The sequence below is a fragment of the Orbicella franksi genome, chromosome 13, assembly GCF_964199315.1.
Source record: "Orbicella franksi chromosome 13, jaOrbFran1.1, whole genome shotgun sequence".
Lineage (NCBI taxonomy): Eukaryota > Metazoa > Cnidaria > Anthozoa > Scleractinia > Merulinidae > Orbicella > Orbicella franksi.
In genome coordinates, this window is record NC_138157.1 from 10,540,062 (window position 1) to 10,557,355 (window position 17,294).

The 17,294-nt window shown below is 38.8% G+C and overlaps 2 protein-coding genes across 2 annotated transcripts in view; one reads left to right on the plus strand and one right to left on the minus strand.

The window, feature by feature from the left end:
- LOC145465016 (uncharacterized) overlaps positions 1-3,458 on the minus strand; it is a 286,590-nt gene extending 283,132 nt beyond the window's left edge. The window contains exon 1 of the mRNA XM_081448829.1: positions 3,378-3,458. The gene's annotated coding sequence lies outside the window, so the exon portion shown is untranslated. The remainder of the gene's footprint in view (positions 1-3,377) is intronic.
- A 5,157-nt stretch (positions 3,459-8,615) lies between these two features.
- On the plus strand, positions 8,616-9,411 carry LOC145465543 (uncharacterized). The gene has a single exon (XM_081449323.1). It carries the CDS (start codon positions 8,723-8,725, stop codon positions 9,206-9,208), a length of 486 nt encoding a protein of 161 aa, XP_081305449.1. The 5' UTR covers positions 8,616-8,722; the 3' UTR covers positions 9,209-9,411.
- Positions 9,412-17,294: the final 7,883 nt, after the last annotated feature.

Here is a 17,294-nt window from a genome sequence, read left to right on the forward strand (position 1 = left end):
CATCGACAGTGTTTTTATACCCCTGGCGACATGGAACTACATGATACAATGGAATTGCAACGGACCACTTAATAGATCTCCGTTGTATCCAAATGCCTTTGACATTTTGAAATTTAGCTGTCATGCAGCTGCAGAGACGCTGCCGAATTTCTAAATCCTAGAATCTATGAAGTGTACTCGACAACTAGACTACCTCTGTCGGTAAATTGTAACACTTAATCCTAATTCTGTAGCTAATCAATACCTCAAGAGTCGCCTATGTGAGTTCTTCGGAAAGGTTAATACGTCTTTTGTAGTTCTCGCTTATTTTCTTCCCTCGACAACAAGATCGCGTGACCCACGTTAAAAAATGATTATTACCCAGCATGTTGAGAGACATCTATCTTATTTAAACGCATCAGCGGACCGCCGAAGGCTATTTTTCTGACAAACAAATTCATCATTTATTCAGTGTGACAAGTGCAAGCTTCACAGTTGTCAGAGAGAGAAAGTTTATCTACGAGCAATCCGTATTAACAAACGACAGCAACGTCTTCAAAACGCTTTTTAGCGGACTATTTTTAGTACCTGAGGTGTTCTTTTCGTTTGTCACAGTACTAGTATCCTTGCAGATAAGTGAATTACAACTTGAAAAGCTAAACCTAAAATTCTTAATTCTCAACGAAATTCTTATAATAACTCTAATAGTTGTGGCATTACAATAGGCTTAAAATGGACGAATTAAGCGAAGTTTGGTATAGACGGCCTATTACACACAGCTCTTACAATGTGTACTTTCTGATTGATGGCTCAGCAATCTGTTTATTTCCGGTGGCGTTATTTCAAAAGGACAGCACACGCGTCAGAAGGTGCAATGCGAATAACTTGAACCGGCGAAGTTCAAATTTCTACAACTCATAGCGTTGAATTCAGTGATCGAGTTAATAGGGAGCTTAAGCAACGACGACGACGCCGAGGACGACGCCTAGTAAAAAATGAATTTACATTTTACAAGCGAAATTCGCGATTGTCTAGATCTATTCGGTGCGTCAATGGTTCTACAAACGTGCTTAAGCTTAATATGCAACGACGGCGTTCAATTCCTAATGGAAATACGAAAAATTAGCCGTCGTCGTCCACGTTCCGTAGACGACGCAGAACTTGGTCATTTCACGTTAATTGTTTTGCAGAGGACGGCAAAGAAATGAACAAAGATTTATAACGCACGTACACAGCCATTGTACTGCTCATTAAACCTATTGTTTAGTGACGTTCTCGTTGCCGTCGTCGTCGTAGTTAGCTTAAGCTCCCTATTAATACTGCGAGAACGACAGAGCAACAACGATGAGTCACAGACTGATAACTTATCGTCATCAAGAAGAGAAATCAACTTTCTCTTGACGAGAATGATTGGCCATCCACCGTCTTACGAAGAAGTAACCAGGAATGACGACAATAATGACGCAACTACGCAGACGCAATGTGTAGCTCCTCCATGTTACACAGATGAAGAACAGGAGACGGATACGAATCCTTCTCCACCATCGTATGAAAGTGTTGCTCTAAGAACGTTAAACAAGTGAAGCGTAAAATGCTACCTAAAGAACACGCGACAGTGTTTATATAAAGTTTAATTTGTACTCTTTTGTACAATTTGTCCTCTCTTTAAATTCCACCTAACTACACGGGCTGGGCATCCCACGCTTGGGAGGAAATTTAATCTACATGGGGCTTTTTGAATTGGTCAAAAGTTCAACTGTCAGTTATAATCCGAGATTTGAGAAAGTTTCTGATGGCTTTGAAATGGGCTGAAATGTTAGCTGATATCTGAGAAATTGCCGAAAATTAACTGCTAATTCCAGCACCCTCATCAAAACCCTCTTCTAATGACCACTGGCTTGCAGGTTTGTGCGTCGCATTTTCTTATGATTTAAACAGCAATACTTCCGCAATTCAGAGTCTTCGTATTTTCATGACTTTCTTCATAAGACGGTGGTGCAGAAGTCGACGTGTTGTCCAAATTCGATTCATTCGCATCACTTGGTACAACTTTATGCATCAGTCAACTCCAGCAGTGCCCATCCCCCCCCCCGGGCTAAAACCCGGGCATTAGCATTTTTTTAAAAAAAATTGGCAAATTCCCCGGGGTGGGGACACATAAGTTGTCTAAATGCCCCGGGGTGGGGACGAACAAAGAGGGCAAATGCCCCGCCCCCGGAATCGTCGCCTTTTAACACCTCCACAGTTTTTTAATCAATCAGTGAATAAAACGGTCAACTGTTCAGTATTTTAATGCAACGGTAAGACTTCAAGGACAACAGTACGTGTTAGTTGATTCTGATTATATTTATTTCCTTATATTTGTTTGTATAAACAGTTTGCTAGAGGATAGCTGGGATTGCGGCGGACGTGTCCCCAACCGCGAGCAATGATAGGCGCCTGTATTCGCAGGCTACTTTTTCTGTAAAGAATCAAGACATTTTAAATGATGATGCATTGCATTTTAAGCTCGCAAGATCTGTCTTGAAGACCGCATCATTTGAATTCGCAAACCTTAAGTATTTTAACTCCACTTTCATGAATTTAAAAAATGCTAGGCTAGTTTTGAATGCGAAATGCGAAATAGTCGTGTTCGTGTCAGTGATTGTTTTGTGATAAACAAAATATAGTTCACCTTGTCGCTTATATTTATATGCTTACAAGTAGTGAAGAAATATCTAAAATTGAGAAAACATTGTTCGACAAACGCCTCGTCTTTCCCGATGAACTCATCCATGGCGCTTTCCAAAACACGTGTGTCGAATGCCCGGGGGTCGCCCCGGAGTACGCAAATGCCCAGCCCCCGGGCCGCGATAAAATTGCGGATGCCCCACCCCCGGGACTGACAACGTGAGCAAATGCCCCGCGGTTGCCCGGGGGGGGGGGGATGGGCACTGCTGGAATTGACTGATGCATTAGTGTTAGGCTGCGAATTTCCTATACCGCTATTATTGTCAACAGCTTCTTCGTATGAAGGAGGTACCATTTCTTTCCAAGACGATTCCGACGGTGTTTTAACTTCGAAGTTGATGAATCGGTCCCAGCTGATCATTAGAGCCATCGCTCAAGGCAGTTCTATTGGCCTATACGTAGTGTTCTGCTACGATCACAGCCTCTTCACAAATTGTGCTCTCAACGAGCTCGTCTTGGCGTGAACTCCAGACTGTGGAATAGCATCAGTCTTTGAGTGATGCGTTTCCAAACCACAAATTATAGGCACTGGGAACCAGGTAACCTTTAAACTGTTTCATACTAGTATCACGCTAACTTGCGTCACTGTACAGTAAAATAACGTTCACAGTTTGAACCTTCTATGTAGGTACTTTTCTACTTGCCAGTAAAAATACATTAGGCAACACATAAAGCATAACATATCTTGTCTTCCCATCAGCTGCAATATCGCTTTCTAGGACTAGCACCTCGCTGTTCGTGTAGTTGGCAGTTAGCAGTTTTTTTTCTCCTCCCTCCCTATCCTGGGGGTATATCTCCTTTTAATGTCTTTTGTTTGCTTAGTTTTATTTGTATTCTATTTGTGGGCAGCCACTTAATTAATGTATGTGTTTGTATGTGTTTCTTGATATTGTCTTTACTATGTTACGGAGTGTTTGTTATTACTATTTTATATATTAGGTTTCTCAGTGGTATTTTTGTATGAAGTTAATTATCAGCTAATTAATATTAATTAAGGTTGCCTTGATCCCAAACACTGCTGTTGTATTATTTGGTGGTTTAGATGAAAAGTAATAACAATCCATCCACAGCTGCAGCCATAGGACCAGCAATTTTGCAGCTTTTTAATTAAGTTATTAATTGACGTCAATAGGCGAGCGTAGCGAGTTTGAATTGTTTTGCGTCTTTATGTTGAACGCGATGAAGACAGAGTGTGAAATACTGACCCCATTCATTCTAGACAACGACAAAACAGTACAAGGTGTCTGATAGTTTATATCTTATTTCGTGCCTGAAGCAACATAAAGCCATAACTGTGTTTCAAGTTTTAAAACTGTTCATGTGTAATTACCTACCCAATATCGACGATCATCTCTTATGTCTGACTGCTAGACGGAACTAATCAACGATACACGTTAACATTAACGATCAAAACATCAGCAAAAGGTAAAACTACTCAGTGAACTTAATTGACATTCTTCTCTTAGGCCCGGTTCAAACTTCAGGCTATCGTCGTGTCGAACTCGATTAATCAATTAAGCTCGACAAATAGCGCGACTGGACACCGGCTGTAAGGGCTGCGTCCTATGCTGCACATAATGCCCTTCAAGTCATTTATTTTTTATTGTATTAATATTAGTATCAGTATAGTTTTTTAGCAGTGTCCCCTAATTAGTATGGTGTATTATTTCCAGGCTATAAGGTTTTTGACACTTTAATAAAGTTCTCACTCACATTCTCACTCACTGTAGCTCGACGTTTAAATCCAACGTGGCGCCAGCGTCGGGTAGCGCGACAAGCTGAGTCGCACTACCCGACTCTGGCGTGACGTTGATTCAAACGTCGAGCTACAGTCGCACTATTTGTCGAACTAATAGAATATTAAGTTTGACGTTGGCACGACGTTTGATTCAAACGTCAAGTACAATTGAAGCGAAACCTAAATGCATACATTTTGATAATGTCGCCCCGAACTCTTTCACAGCGGGATTACATGAAACGCATGCGTAGATATGTATCTCACGGGGATGTCAATGTGAATGACGACAAAAGCGTGGATTCAGAGTACGAAGATGAAAGCCTATCATCCGAAGAAACTCAAAATCAGTCTAGACTCGGATTTATCGGAATGTTCAAGTCTATCGACACCAAAATCGAATTCTAGCTCTTCGCAAAAGGTGGGAAGGAAGGCCGTATGGGGGGAAAAAGTCATAACTGATATGGTGGACATGATTTCTTCCAGTAAATATCTGAGGATCAATGTTATCTTCAGAGACACCCGTGCCAGAAACATGTGTTACATAGAGACGACCTGGGACGAGTCAGCAGCTATTAAGTACAACGTTTGAATCAACTGTCGCGCAGCAATCGCGCTGAAGTGGAACTTTATTCAATTGAGTTCGACAAGACGATAGCGCGACGTTTGAACCGGGCCTTAGATACATAGGTTATAGATATTTTGATCACTTTATTATTAACTTAAGGTCATTTCCCAGTATTACATTGCGCATCCCTACTGCGCATAATTTCACGCGTGATTAGCGCGCGCGCATTATAAAATGGCGGCTTTTTCTTTACGGCTGGACCTCGCCATAGAGGTAAATCGTCATTTTCTCGCAAACGAGTATGGTGACCTATCATTTTTTTCTGTTGTTTTGAATTGAGTAACAAATGTCTCCGTGTAAAATAAATATGGACCAATTCTCAGTGTAGAACAAAAAACAATCGTCGGAAACGTGAATTTAGCAAGCAATCGTGACTACAATCATGATGTTATTATAAGGATTTATTGGGTATAAACAAGGTGCTGTTGCTCCTAGACGAACATGGGGACCCCTCATTTTTATTTCAAAGTTTAAGTTCCTATAATATAAGCAATCAATAGGCAAAGATTCACAAAAATCTCAGTGCAGGTTCTATTTCAGTGGAATGACCTTAACTCTCCTTAACTACACTTCAACTTTATCAAGTTGCCAAAATTTGGTATACAAATAATTAAAAAAATATTTTGTTTCGAAAAGGTTTAAGTTTTGCAGATGAATGGAAGTAAATGTTGAAGGAAAATAAAATTCAATGGTGCGAGCGTCCACAGACAGGTCTGGTAGTAACACACAATGTACATTTTTCCAACTGCACTAAGAGTTTTTAAAATCAAGAAATTTAGAATAATTGACCATATCCCCGAAAAGCCACTCTACAGACATACAAACGACGCTCATGGCTTTGTTGTACAGCTCCATATATTTGCGGTGCTATTCCGGCACCTATATAAGGGACCTGGAGGTGGACAAGTAGGGGGATAGGCGGGGTCACCGTACAAGGCCATGGGTTCTAATGCTCCTCCAGATCGCGAAGTAGACCAGAATCAGCTAGCATATGCCTGAATCATGCCTTCTACCCTCACTTTTAAAAAGGAGAGCAGATAAATAAGGATTTTAGTTAGCTGAGGTCAGGGTATAAAGCTTCCAAATCTCCCCCTCCCGAAAAGAAAAAAGAAAAAAGCGACAAAATTAAACCAATAGACCATTTTACGGTTGTGTGCTTAGTAACCTGGCCATGAATGCAAGCGAGACTGGAGGTGACCTTGCTTTGATAGAAACCTCTCTGCTTTTCTCATGTAATTGCAAACTAGTTAGAATAAGAACAACTTCATTTAAACAACAGAAACAGTGAGGTCGTTATCAAAACATTGTCACCTGCAGCTTCGGTGCCTTTCAAAGGCCAGGTCACTGAACAGACAACTGTAAGATGGTCTATTAGTTTAACAACATATTTGAAGCAAAAAAAGATAAAAAGGCCAAAGATGCTGGGTGCCAGAACACGGTAACAAATAAGGTGACAAATATATGATCACTTAACCTAAAAAGTTCCACCCGTAATAGTTTTACATTGCTGAGCAACACCAATAGATTTTTCGTTCTATTGCTTGGTCACGTGACTAGTTATTAACTAAAAACTTTGTTCCCTGTTTGAGAAGAAAACACAATGATAGTAAAACTATTAATTTTTAAATTTCTTGCAAGACGATCTTCTTGTAACATGTTTTAAATTTTGCGTATTCTGAATAAAATCCGTCCAACGAGAGGTAAAAGCTCACGTGACAACCTTTATGTATTCATAAAATCTATTATAAACAAGTCAGTGAATGTTGTGTCATATTATTAACAGTTGTTTAACCAAATTAGCAACACGTCGATAGCAAGGTGTTGTAAAAAGTCTTTGCAAAATAGCTTATTCATCGGCCGAAATTCCTTCTTGGGCTACTTTCATGGACTTTTTTAAGTAGCGAATCAAAAAGCGAGAAAAGCTATTGACAATGTTCGCGTCATTTTGATTAAAATTCTTTTATCTTTCTTTACGGCAAGTTTACAGCGTCTTTTCCCTCATTTATTCCTGGCATTTGACCATTTTGGGGTCTTGTTATTGCAAGAAAACAAATTGACGTCAGTTTTTTTATGCGTCTGTCCTCTTATTATTGAAAAATTTTCGTCATAAAATTGTCAAAGTTTACTGCGGAACCACTCGCCTGCGGCTCGTGGTTCCACGGCCACTTTGACAATGTTATGACGAAATTTATTATCAATAAGAGGACAGACGCATAAAAAACTGACATCAATTTGTTAAATCGATATCGAGGCTACTAGGCCATGTGACTATTTCTCAGGCCTATATGCTACTCGCTCTCGAACGATCCATAGCAGTCGTATGGGAAGTCTGGGTTTTTCCGAGGTGTTTGCATCGTAATGGAGAAGAAATTCGTTGCCGGAAATACCATGGTCGTCAAAACTTTCGAGGAGGTTGCATATCTTTCTAAAAGATGCCATACTTTCACTAAAAACCGAAAGCTTTTTTTAATTGTTATGAAGCCGTCCCCGTCTTTCACTAGAATTCTTAAGCTCAATTTTCGCGTCTTAGGACGGCGACCTCTCCCCATTCCCCCCAGCTCACGGCTGCCGCGCTTCCACCAATGATGGCTGATTCCTTTCTCTATCATATCCTGTACCGAAACTTTCTTAAAATCGATCTGGTATTGATATTTCAGCTCTGTCACTGTATTGTCATGAAGTTTATAAAGTTCGTATAGGCGTTACAGAAAATCATATGCTAAATCCTCACCACCTTGGCAATTGATGCATGATTAAAGCTAATTGTCCTCAGGCCGAGCTTGCACTGCTTAAGCTGATTCCTTAGTATTGCATTGCGCATCCCAACTGTCCACGATTTTTGCATCATTAGCGTGCGCGTACAAAACGTATTAAAGAGATTTCCTAATCTCGTTCCCAGATCTCTTGGGGCAAAGGCGAGAACTTCAAGCTAACCACGGAGCTGTCCGAAATAGTGCAATATTCCCACAACCAGGCGATCAAAAACGGCTTAAATGAAGCAATACTGCTTATGTGAATTAAGGAAGCTTTACTTTCAAGATAAAATTTTGTGTCTTTCAAGTAACCAAGACTTAATTCTACATGAAGGTGATTGGAATTTTTAACGCGCAACCAGTAAAAATACCCCCATTTTAAGAGCCTACTGACGCGTGAACAAGCACGGTGACCCCATTATTTTAGTGCAGTTTTTTAATGTTCGTATCATGAATGCTAATTATGTCAAGTTTCAAAAAAAGTTTGATAGTAGAACAATTTCAAGGGAATTACCTTAGGTTATTAATTGAAGTCAATAGACGAGCTTAGCGAATTTCAAGTTTGTGCGTAACTGATGTTGGGGTACGCGCTGAAGACAGAGTGTGAAATACTGATCCCAGCTTGTTTCGTGTCGGAAGCAACATAAAAAACATAACTGTGTTTCAAGTTTTAAGATTGTTCTTGTACAATAATCACCTATCCAATATCTACGATGATCTCTTATGCATGAGAGCTAGACGGAACTAATCAATAGACGTCAATATTAACGATCAAAACATCAACAAAAGGAAAAGCTACTTTAAACTTAATTGACATTCTGCTATTATTCTCTCGAAGGAACACGACAAATAATCTCTTCTCTACATTTCAAACTGGTCATCATAGAGCAACCAAAGATGCACAGGTTAACCAGCAAAGACAAACTCAGCCGGCTGCTTCGCCTGCCTCCTCTTATCTTAGTCATAGCTGGTTCTGTTTTAATACTAGTGGGTAACACTGCTTCCTTAACAAGCTGCAAAATTGCTGGTCCTGTGGTAGTAGCTGTCGGTGGATTGTCATTACTTTTCATCACAGTCTGTAGTTCACGCCAAGACAAGCTTGTTGAAAATACAAATTGCGAAGAGGCTGTGATCTTCGCCAATAGAACTGCCTTGAGCGCTGGCTCTAACAATCAGCTGGGACCGATTCATCACTTCGAAGTAAAAGCTCCTTCGGAATCGTCTTGGAAAGAAGTGGTACCTCCTTCATACGAAGAAGCTGTTGACAATAATAACGGTATAGGAAACTCGCAAACTAACAATGAAGTTGTACCAAGTGATGCGAAGGAATCAAGTTTGGACAACTCGATTTCTGCACCGCCGTCTTACGAAAGAAAGACATGAAAATGCGAAGACAGCTTCATAATCCTTTTCAATAGCTCCTGAAATTTACTGCAAATAAAGAACTCTTTCTTCAGAATGAAAAACGTTCAAGCCAGGGATGAAAAGGAGAGAAAACGTTTTATGATTGCGGAAGCGGCAAACTTGCTGACAAAGTAAAATATAGGAAATCCCTTGGCTGAACATTGGCAGACTCAGGAATTGGTTGTAATATCGATCTTTGGAAGCTGAACAATAATGTTTTTATTTTTTAGAGCAGTACTGGACAAATGATTAGAATCCATTAGGAAGTGAGGGTGGCTAACGATGGCGAGGATGGAAACGGATTGTGATATGGATTTTTGAAAAAGCTTCAGGATGTCAGTTTTTCAAAGATTCGAGTTCGGCTGGAAAATCTTTGAAATTTTGCAAAAAATGTCCCTGCAGTGTGGACTTTCTTCAAGAAATTGCTTTTAATCATTTAGTTAGAGCTAATTAAGTTCTTATTACATAAATTTAGGGCCCATTTCGTGAATTTATAACAGTTTTAGGCAAATAAAATTAAGGCCCGTGTAGCCGCATACTTTACATCCTAGATTATAGAATTTAACTGATTCACACGGAAAGAAATATTTTCAGGAAGATAGTAAACGATGTTGGCAGGCTAAGCCGATATCATTAAAACCAAGAGGGGACCAAGGCAAAAACCTTGATATTCCCTTGTTAAAAACACTTACGCCCGAAGATATCGGCGATTGGTTCACTAAAAGGAGTCTTCAATTTTATACCCTCATTCTGTATAGAACATGAATATAATAAATTGTAAGTATTGAACTATTTTCTGTTTAATTCATCGCAAACAGTAGCTCAAAAAACGCACAGTGAATTCTATCACGGAAAAATTGAAACTTCGTCAGGGAATTTTTTTTGGTGCTTTCAATTCTTGATCAACAATGATTTCTTAAATCAAATCTTCGCATTGATTTATTCACTCTGCCTTAGCTTGAGAATGGTGTCACGATAACGTGGAAACGTCGGCTATTAACTTTGATATTCGCTTGCTTATGCTTTCAATTCTTGAGTCAAAATTAGCAAAGTTACGTGTGCTAAATGTAATCTTGGGCAACCTCTTGAACTAGCTCGATTGTTTCCACTTACTTGCTCAACAGGTTACTAGATGAGAATATTTTTGTCTGATAACTATAAAGATGACTGTGATGGAGTGATTTTCTTTTTATTATAAAGACAAACTGACCGTTTGCACAAACAACGGTGAAAAGCTGGAAATGACGAAGGACATTTTCCCGGATGTAGTTTTGTATGAATTTTACGAGTAGTGTATTTTCCAATTAACACTCGTGTCTATAGACGTAGACATAGACATAATTTAGTTTACTTGGACAGGACGAATATTGAGGAATTGAAGACTTTCAAATCGCTATCAGCTTAATATAAGTTCTATCCAAACTCACTCTCTGCTCAAATTAGACTCAACGATATAACTAATACCTCTGCGGTAAGCTCTGTTGTAAGCACTGTCTGTGAACAGAAATAACTGCTAGTAAAATACAAGCTGTTCATGCAGTAGTGAAAAGAAAATTTGCTTGACCACAATGAAGTACCGGCTCCAGGTAAAGCATTGTAAAGAAATTTAAGGCAGCATGAAAAGAAATCCCTTGTCAGAGCCGATAGCGGAAAAATAGCGATATTATTATCACTATAGTTACCGTTCGGTAGAATGACTAATATTACTTTCCTAAGCGAAAAATGAAATAGTTTTCTAATATTATAGAATTTGAAGACGATTAGATATTTCAAGACACTTTGTTTCAGCTGAGCCGTATTTCACTGTTCTCAAGCCGTGCATCGCTTGTTAACCTCATGTTGAACTTCTCAGATAAAACAACTGAAAGTATTAACAACAACAACAGAGTCGACGACTGTTATAATTTTGGACTGAACTCATACAATTGTGTTTTATACTGTATTACTGACGTCGTAGAGCAATTAATATAACATTACCCTGTTTTTGAACCTGCTGATGAAATAACTGATGGGAAACAAATATAGAGCAACTACGTAAAGGTCGTAATTAAACCACTTGAAATCCGATTCTTCCAACAGCGACTTGCACTGATCAGGCAATCAATACAATGAAGAATTGGGATTTAATTGTTTCACAACAAAAAAAATTATTCGTTTCTTATTCTATAAAATAAAGTCTATCTATGCATATGAATTTTTTTTTCCTTTCAAAGGACTATGGGACCTAAATATTCCAAGACTTTGTCAATGATATTTGGACAGATTCTCTCATCTGTCATGATAATTGACTAATCAGTGGCAAGTTGAATTGTTTTCTAACCCACGCTGTTGACGTCATTTTAGTTGTTTTTCATCATTTGACTTTTAGCTTTTAAATTCATGAGTATTTTCTAGTTATCAGCCACAGCAAACTCTGCCATTTAGAAGCGATAATGAATATGGTCCTAATATGACAGACAAACTTTCATAACATCTTTTATATTAACTTTAAAATAATCGTTTTTGGTGAGCCCTTAGAGCATTGTTACGATGTCTACCTCAATCTACTATAAATTTACAAAATTGTACAGCTTGTCAGTAGAGCTCGTTCCTTCTGTGAACCTATTTCTATTGTTTTACAATTTGATCGAGAAACTTGTTGCGGCTGCGGCTCTCTGATGGTTCCACTCAATTTTTGATCATTTTGTGATTGTAGTGAGTCGTTACGGTGTGTTAATGGCCTCAATCTATATTCAGTCCAGATTTTGAAAAGCTAGCTGTTATTAAATATTCTGAATTATCTTTGTGGTACTTGCTTATCAGTCCCTATATCAAATATCTCTTGGTTTTTATAGTGTTTCCTCGATCTTTGTTTATAAAAAATCTACTAAACTGTTTTGAATTCAAAACGTTTCATATTTTTATTATTTTCGAGCGTGAAGAACAAATCACCACAATATTTTCTGTCGTCAATGAACGAAACAATTCAGTTTTTCAATTTTGATAAATGATGACAAGTTGAATTACTTTCTAACAATATAAGTCTGCCCTCTACGTATTTTCTTCCACCCTACGCACTTACCACTTAAGCTCGCTTTCAAAACGTACTTGACCAAAATAAATTTTCGGGAATCAAGGAAAACATCGCTTGAATGCCCGTGAACTTTCAACTCACACTGTAACAAGTTCTAAAATTGAACTGCTTTGATTTTATACGTCAACTTTTTTGTTAAAAGTGTGAGAAAAGGCCTAAAAAAAGTGACTACCGTTAAGCAAGTAGAGCGAGTTGAGTATGAACTAACCTAAAGCACTTGTAGAGGCTTTTTTTTTCGAACAGTAAAAAACAAAATTTTACGAGGGAGAGCAACTAGTGAGTAAATTATTGTTTTTAGCAATAGGAAATATAATTCATATCTTGGAGTCACCGTGTAATTTTCTTTTAATTATTTCGCCAAACTGACTGTTTGAAAAAACAATCCCGAAAAAGCGGACAATGACGTCATCAATATATTTTGAAAATACGACACTCGGGTCCCGGATGTAGTTTCGTGTGAATTTCAGTTACGAGTGATATATTTTCGAGTAAAACACTCGAGATAATATAATAAAAGCACATACAGGAACTGTTATAAACATAATAAGTCATTCTTCCAAATGACTTGCACTGAGGCAATCAGTGCAATGAGGAGTCGGGATTTAACTGTTTCGTAAAAAAAATATATTCGTTACTTGTTCTTTGAAATAGAGTCTATCATGTCTGAATCGTTTTTTTCTCCGTTCTCAGGACTATGGCACGTAAATATTCAAACACTTTGTCTGAGAGGGTGGTCAAGGGGTTGGAGGGGGTCAAGATCACGTTTCACGGAAAATAAATTGGTCCTTTCACAATTCACGGGAAATAAAATCGGCATTTCACGTTTCACGAGAAAAATTGCATTTTTTGACACGAACTTACGTAACTTATGATATTTGAAAAGTTACGGTCAAAGCACAGCCTTGTTAGATGTCTTTATCATCCGTCCACTTCTTGTTCTGGGCGCAGAAATCCGAGCAAGAACACTAAGAGGGATAATTGTCCTGACACGGTCACGCAATATTGTTAATTACGGTTTGAAAATAATAGAAGACACAACCAGAACCACGGTTCACGACGAATTAAATATTTCTTTCTCATTTCACGGAGAACTATTTCGGAAAAGCAGGGTTTACGGCTTCTAATAAAATCACGATTCACGAGCAAAAAACAAGCCATTTCACATTTCACGAGGAAAAAATTAGGCCATTCACGAATCACGAAAATACCCTTTCCCACCTACTGTTATTAAATATTCTGAATTATCTTTGGTTCACTTGCTCATCAATCCCTATGTTAAATATCTCTTGGTTTTTATTGTGTTTCCTCGATCTTTGTTTATTAAAAATATACTAAACTGGTTTGAATTCAAAACGTTTCATATTTTTATTGTTTTCGAGAGTGAAGAACAAATCACCAAAATATTTTACGTGGTCATTGACCGACACGATTAATCCAGTTACTCGATTTTGATGAATGATGACAAGGTAAATTACTTTTTAACAATATAAGTCTGCTCTCTACGTATTTTCTTCCACCCTACGCACTACCACTTTCAGAACCAAAACCAATCTTCGGGAATCAAGGAAAACATCGTTTGAATGCCCATGTACTTTCAACTCAGTTTTTTGAAAGAGTGAGAAAAGGCCTAAAGAAACTGACTACGCGTATGCAAGTAGAGCGAGTTGAGTATGAACTAACCAAAAACACTTGCACAGAGTCTATATTAAAACTAATTGATGTGGTTTTAACTCGATGGCGTAGTTTGGTGCACAAACAGTGTCTTTTCTGGACCACAGTTCATTTAATTCACATGGCAGTATTTTGAGACCTATAGAATGTTTTCACGCATGACGTCATGCAGCCATATATTGGTGTCCCAAAATAATGAAACGGCCGGCGGCCATGTTGGTGTCTCAATCCAATCGTGAGTGGGAGTTGAACTCTTTTATTATGTCAACACTTTCTTTTGTTCTTTTTCATTTTCATGGTTGTTAGCCACGTGAGTGAGAGCTCGCTATATCCTATAAGATCTGTTACATCGAATATATGGATAAGACCAGTTGACAATGTAAAAGGCACAATGTCTTTCTTCTTGAAACCCATCAGAACAGCGGAAGTTGAACTAAAGGCATTTCAAAGCGGTTTCTATCCAGGTGACTTGAAAGTGCCAGCGGTACTTTGTACGTTAATGATTCAATTCAGTGCATTATACATATTTGACGCAGGTTTGCAGCAAAATTACGCGAAAAACTTATTATTATCAGTGATTTAACAATCAAAACCAGTTGCCAAGGCGGGAGGTCCCAATCTAACGGTCCGATATCCACACCGGAACTTTATATCTTGAAGGTGACTTGACGAGATCAAAACAAAAACGTCTGCCTTTCGATATCATGACGACTCACTGTATCGAGAACAATTTTAATCAATCCACTGGCCAACAAAATAATCACAGGTTTACAAACAAGTATATTTACCGGCTGTTGAAGTTGACTCCGATTATATTTGTCCTGGCTGGTGCTGTTTTAACTGTAGTGGGTAACACGGCTTCGATTGATAGCTGCAAGATTGCTGGCCCTGTTCTTATAACTTTCGGTGGATTATTTCTTCTGTTTGTTACAGTTTGGAGTAATTTCCGTCAAGACCCGCTCCCTGAAACCACAAATTGTGAAGAACTTGAAAATACGCGCGAGCAGAACTTGAATCACGTCGATCAACGGGGACCGATTCATCATTTCGAAATATTAAGGTTTCCCCCAGAATCTCGTGGACAGGACATGGTACCTCCTTCATACGAGGAAGCTGTTAGGCAATGAGTGGACAGTTTGCAAACAGGTGAAAATTTTCCTCTTACTGACATATTTTCTTGCATGTGGAAAAGTAAGAAGACCTCTGTCCTAGAGTCAAATTAAATCATTAGGGAAAATCGAAACATACACTCTACGGGACGAATTAACATTGTTACTGAGTGTTATCGAAATCATGAAAAACATGAAAAGCAAAGTTTCAGGACATCACAAGAACTGAATGGCCAGCTACATCCGCAGTGGAGGAGAATGCTTTAAGTGTCAGAATTGTCCTGACAAGGCAAAAAAAAAAAAAAAAACGGAAAATTCCTAGCAAATTAAATGCCATGTATGATTTCTGGTTTTGAACCTCAACAGCAAACATTTCGACGTATCTCTCGTTAATTTGCTTTATAATTCTGAAGACGGGAACAAAATGTACATCGCTACGAAAGCCAGTATCAACACATCACGTGCGGATGGCCAAACATCTCAACATGTCAATAGGAGAGTTGAGGAATCTTCAATTCTATCAGCCACATTCGGCATAACTGACACAACCAGTCGAATTTATATAGCTTGTTGTTAACGCCGGCACAGTCTTTTTTCCTCTCATTTGCCTTAAACAGAACTTTGAACGTGAATCAGTCTGGCATACGCCGGAAGAAACTGAATTCCACTGGTAAACGGAGAAAGCTTTCTTTTGTTTTCAATCCAGTCAAATTGATAAAGTTAGGTGTAATCGATTTGACCTTTCTGCCCGATCGGTCCTTTTTTAATTCATCATGCCTAACTGCTCTTGAGGTCCTTATTTCTTCTCTAGATTTTAGATTTCTTTGTAGTTCTTTGGAGAATAGAACTCCATGCGATTCATAGAAAGCAGGAAGTTAGAGTCGAAGTTACAGTACAAATTAAAGGTTAAGCCTACCCAGGAAGTGGCAGAATATTGAAGTGCTTACTCTAAAAGTTCTTCAGTCTCAGAATGTGGTGGCTTATTTCACTGACTTACTGATCTCCACCCAACCCAATACAAGCCATCTTTTTACATGAATATTCACGACAAACTAATTTTTGCGAACTTTATAATAACCCGACAAGTTAATTCAATGAAATTTCTCTGGATATCTAAAAGTAAGATAAGAATAAATTGCATTTTAGTGATAGAGGTAAAGGAGTGGCGGCCGAGTGGTTAGTACGCTGCACCCTGCACCATACACCCTGCACCATGCACCCTGCATCCTGCACCCTGCACCCTAGCCGGATTGAGCGGTCTTGATTTAAGCCCTAGCCGGGGTCACTGCGTTGCATTTCTTTGATACACCATGATCCGATTGATCTTGGATTAATCTAAAGAAACGTAAAATCTGTTTTCGAATTTAAGAATCCTCCCAAAGAAACGCACCATAATTTAATGATAAGACGATAAAGAAAATATGAAACTTTACCCATTTTAAGAACTGGGCCACTTGCTGCTCAGTTAATATTTGTAAACCACACTACGTCGGAGGAATTTGAAAACGGAACGAGGTTTCATTCTGAAAACACATCAAATGTTTTCCGTCCACACTACGCCAGGGAATTTAAAAACGCAACAATCAGCGATCATTTTGCATTTGTGTTTGAGGAAAACTCGGTCAGGAAAATCACAAGAATATCGTGACGACATCATTTTCGAAAAGCTCCGTTTTCAACATGTTTTCCATACACACGAAAACGAAAAGCCGGCTTTTTCAAATTCCTTGGTTTGAAAAGTGCGTTTTCGAAAAGCTCCGTTTTCGTAGCTAGGCCTAACTGTAGAAATAAGGCTGCGTTTTCAAATTTCTCCGGCGTGGTGTGGACGCTACCTTATTTTCCTTGACTTTGATATTGTCTTTGCGACTAAAAATCACTTTTAGGGAGTTACAAATAAAGTATGTATGTATGTGAACCATGTTCCCTTGAATATACTTTTCAGTCCTTTACTGTCGGCCCTCTCGAACTCCCGTCATCTCGACCTTTCTTCGTTTCCCTTGAGGTAGACTGTTCATAGCCTCTTTATTTACGCACGCGAAAGAAAAAGCGAGCGAAGCGAGCGCGAAGCGCGCGGGGATCGGGGGTGGGGTCCCCACCCCCTACCCAGGCAAGTCTTACATTTTGGGCTTGCGTCCAGTTCTCTCGCGATTCTATCCATCGAATAAAAATACGACAAAACAGATGGCTGTGAACAGTCTACCCTTTCAACTGT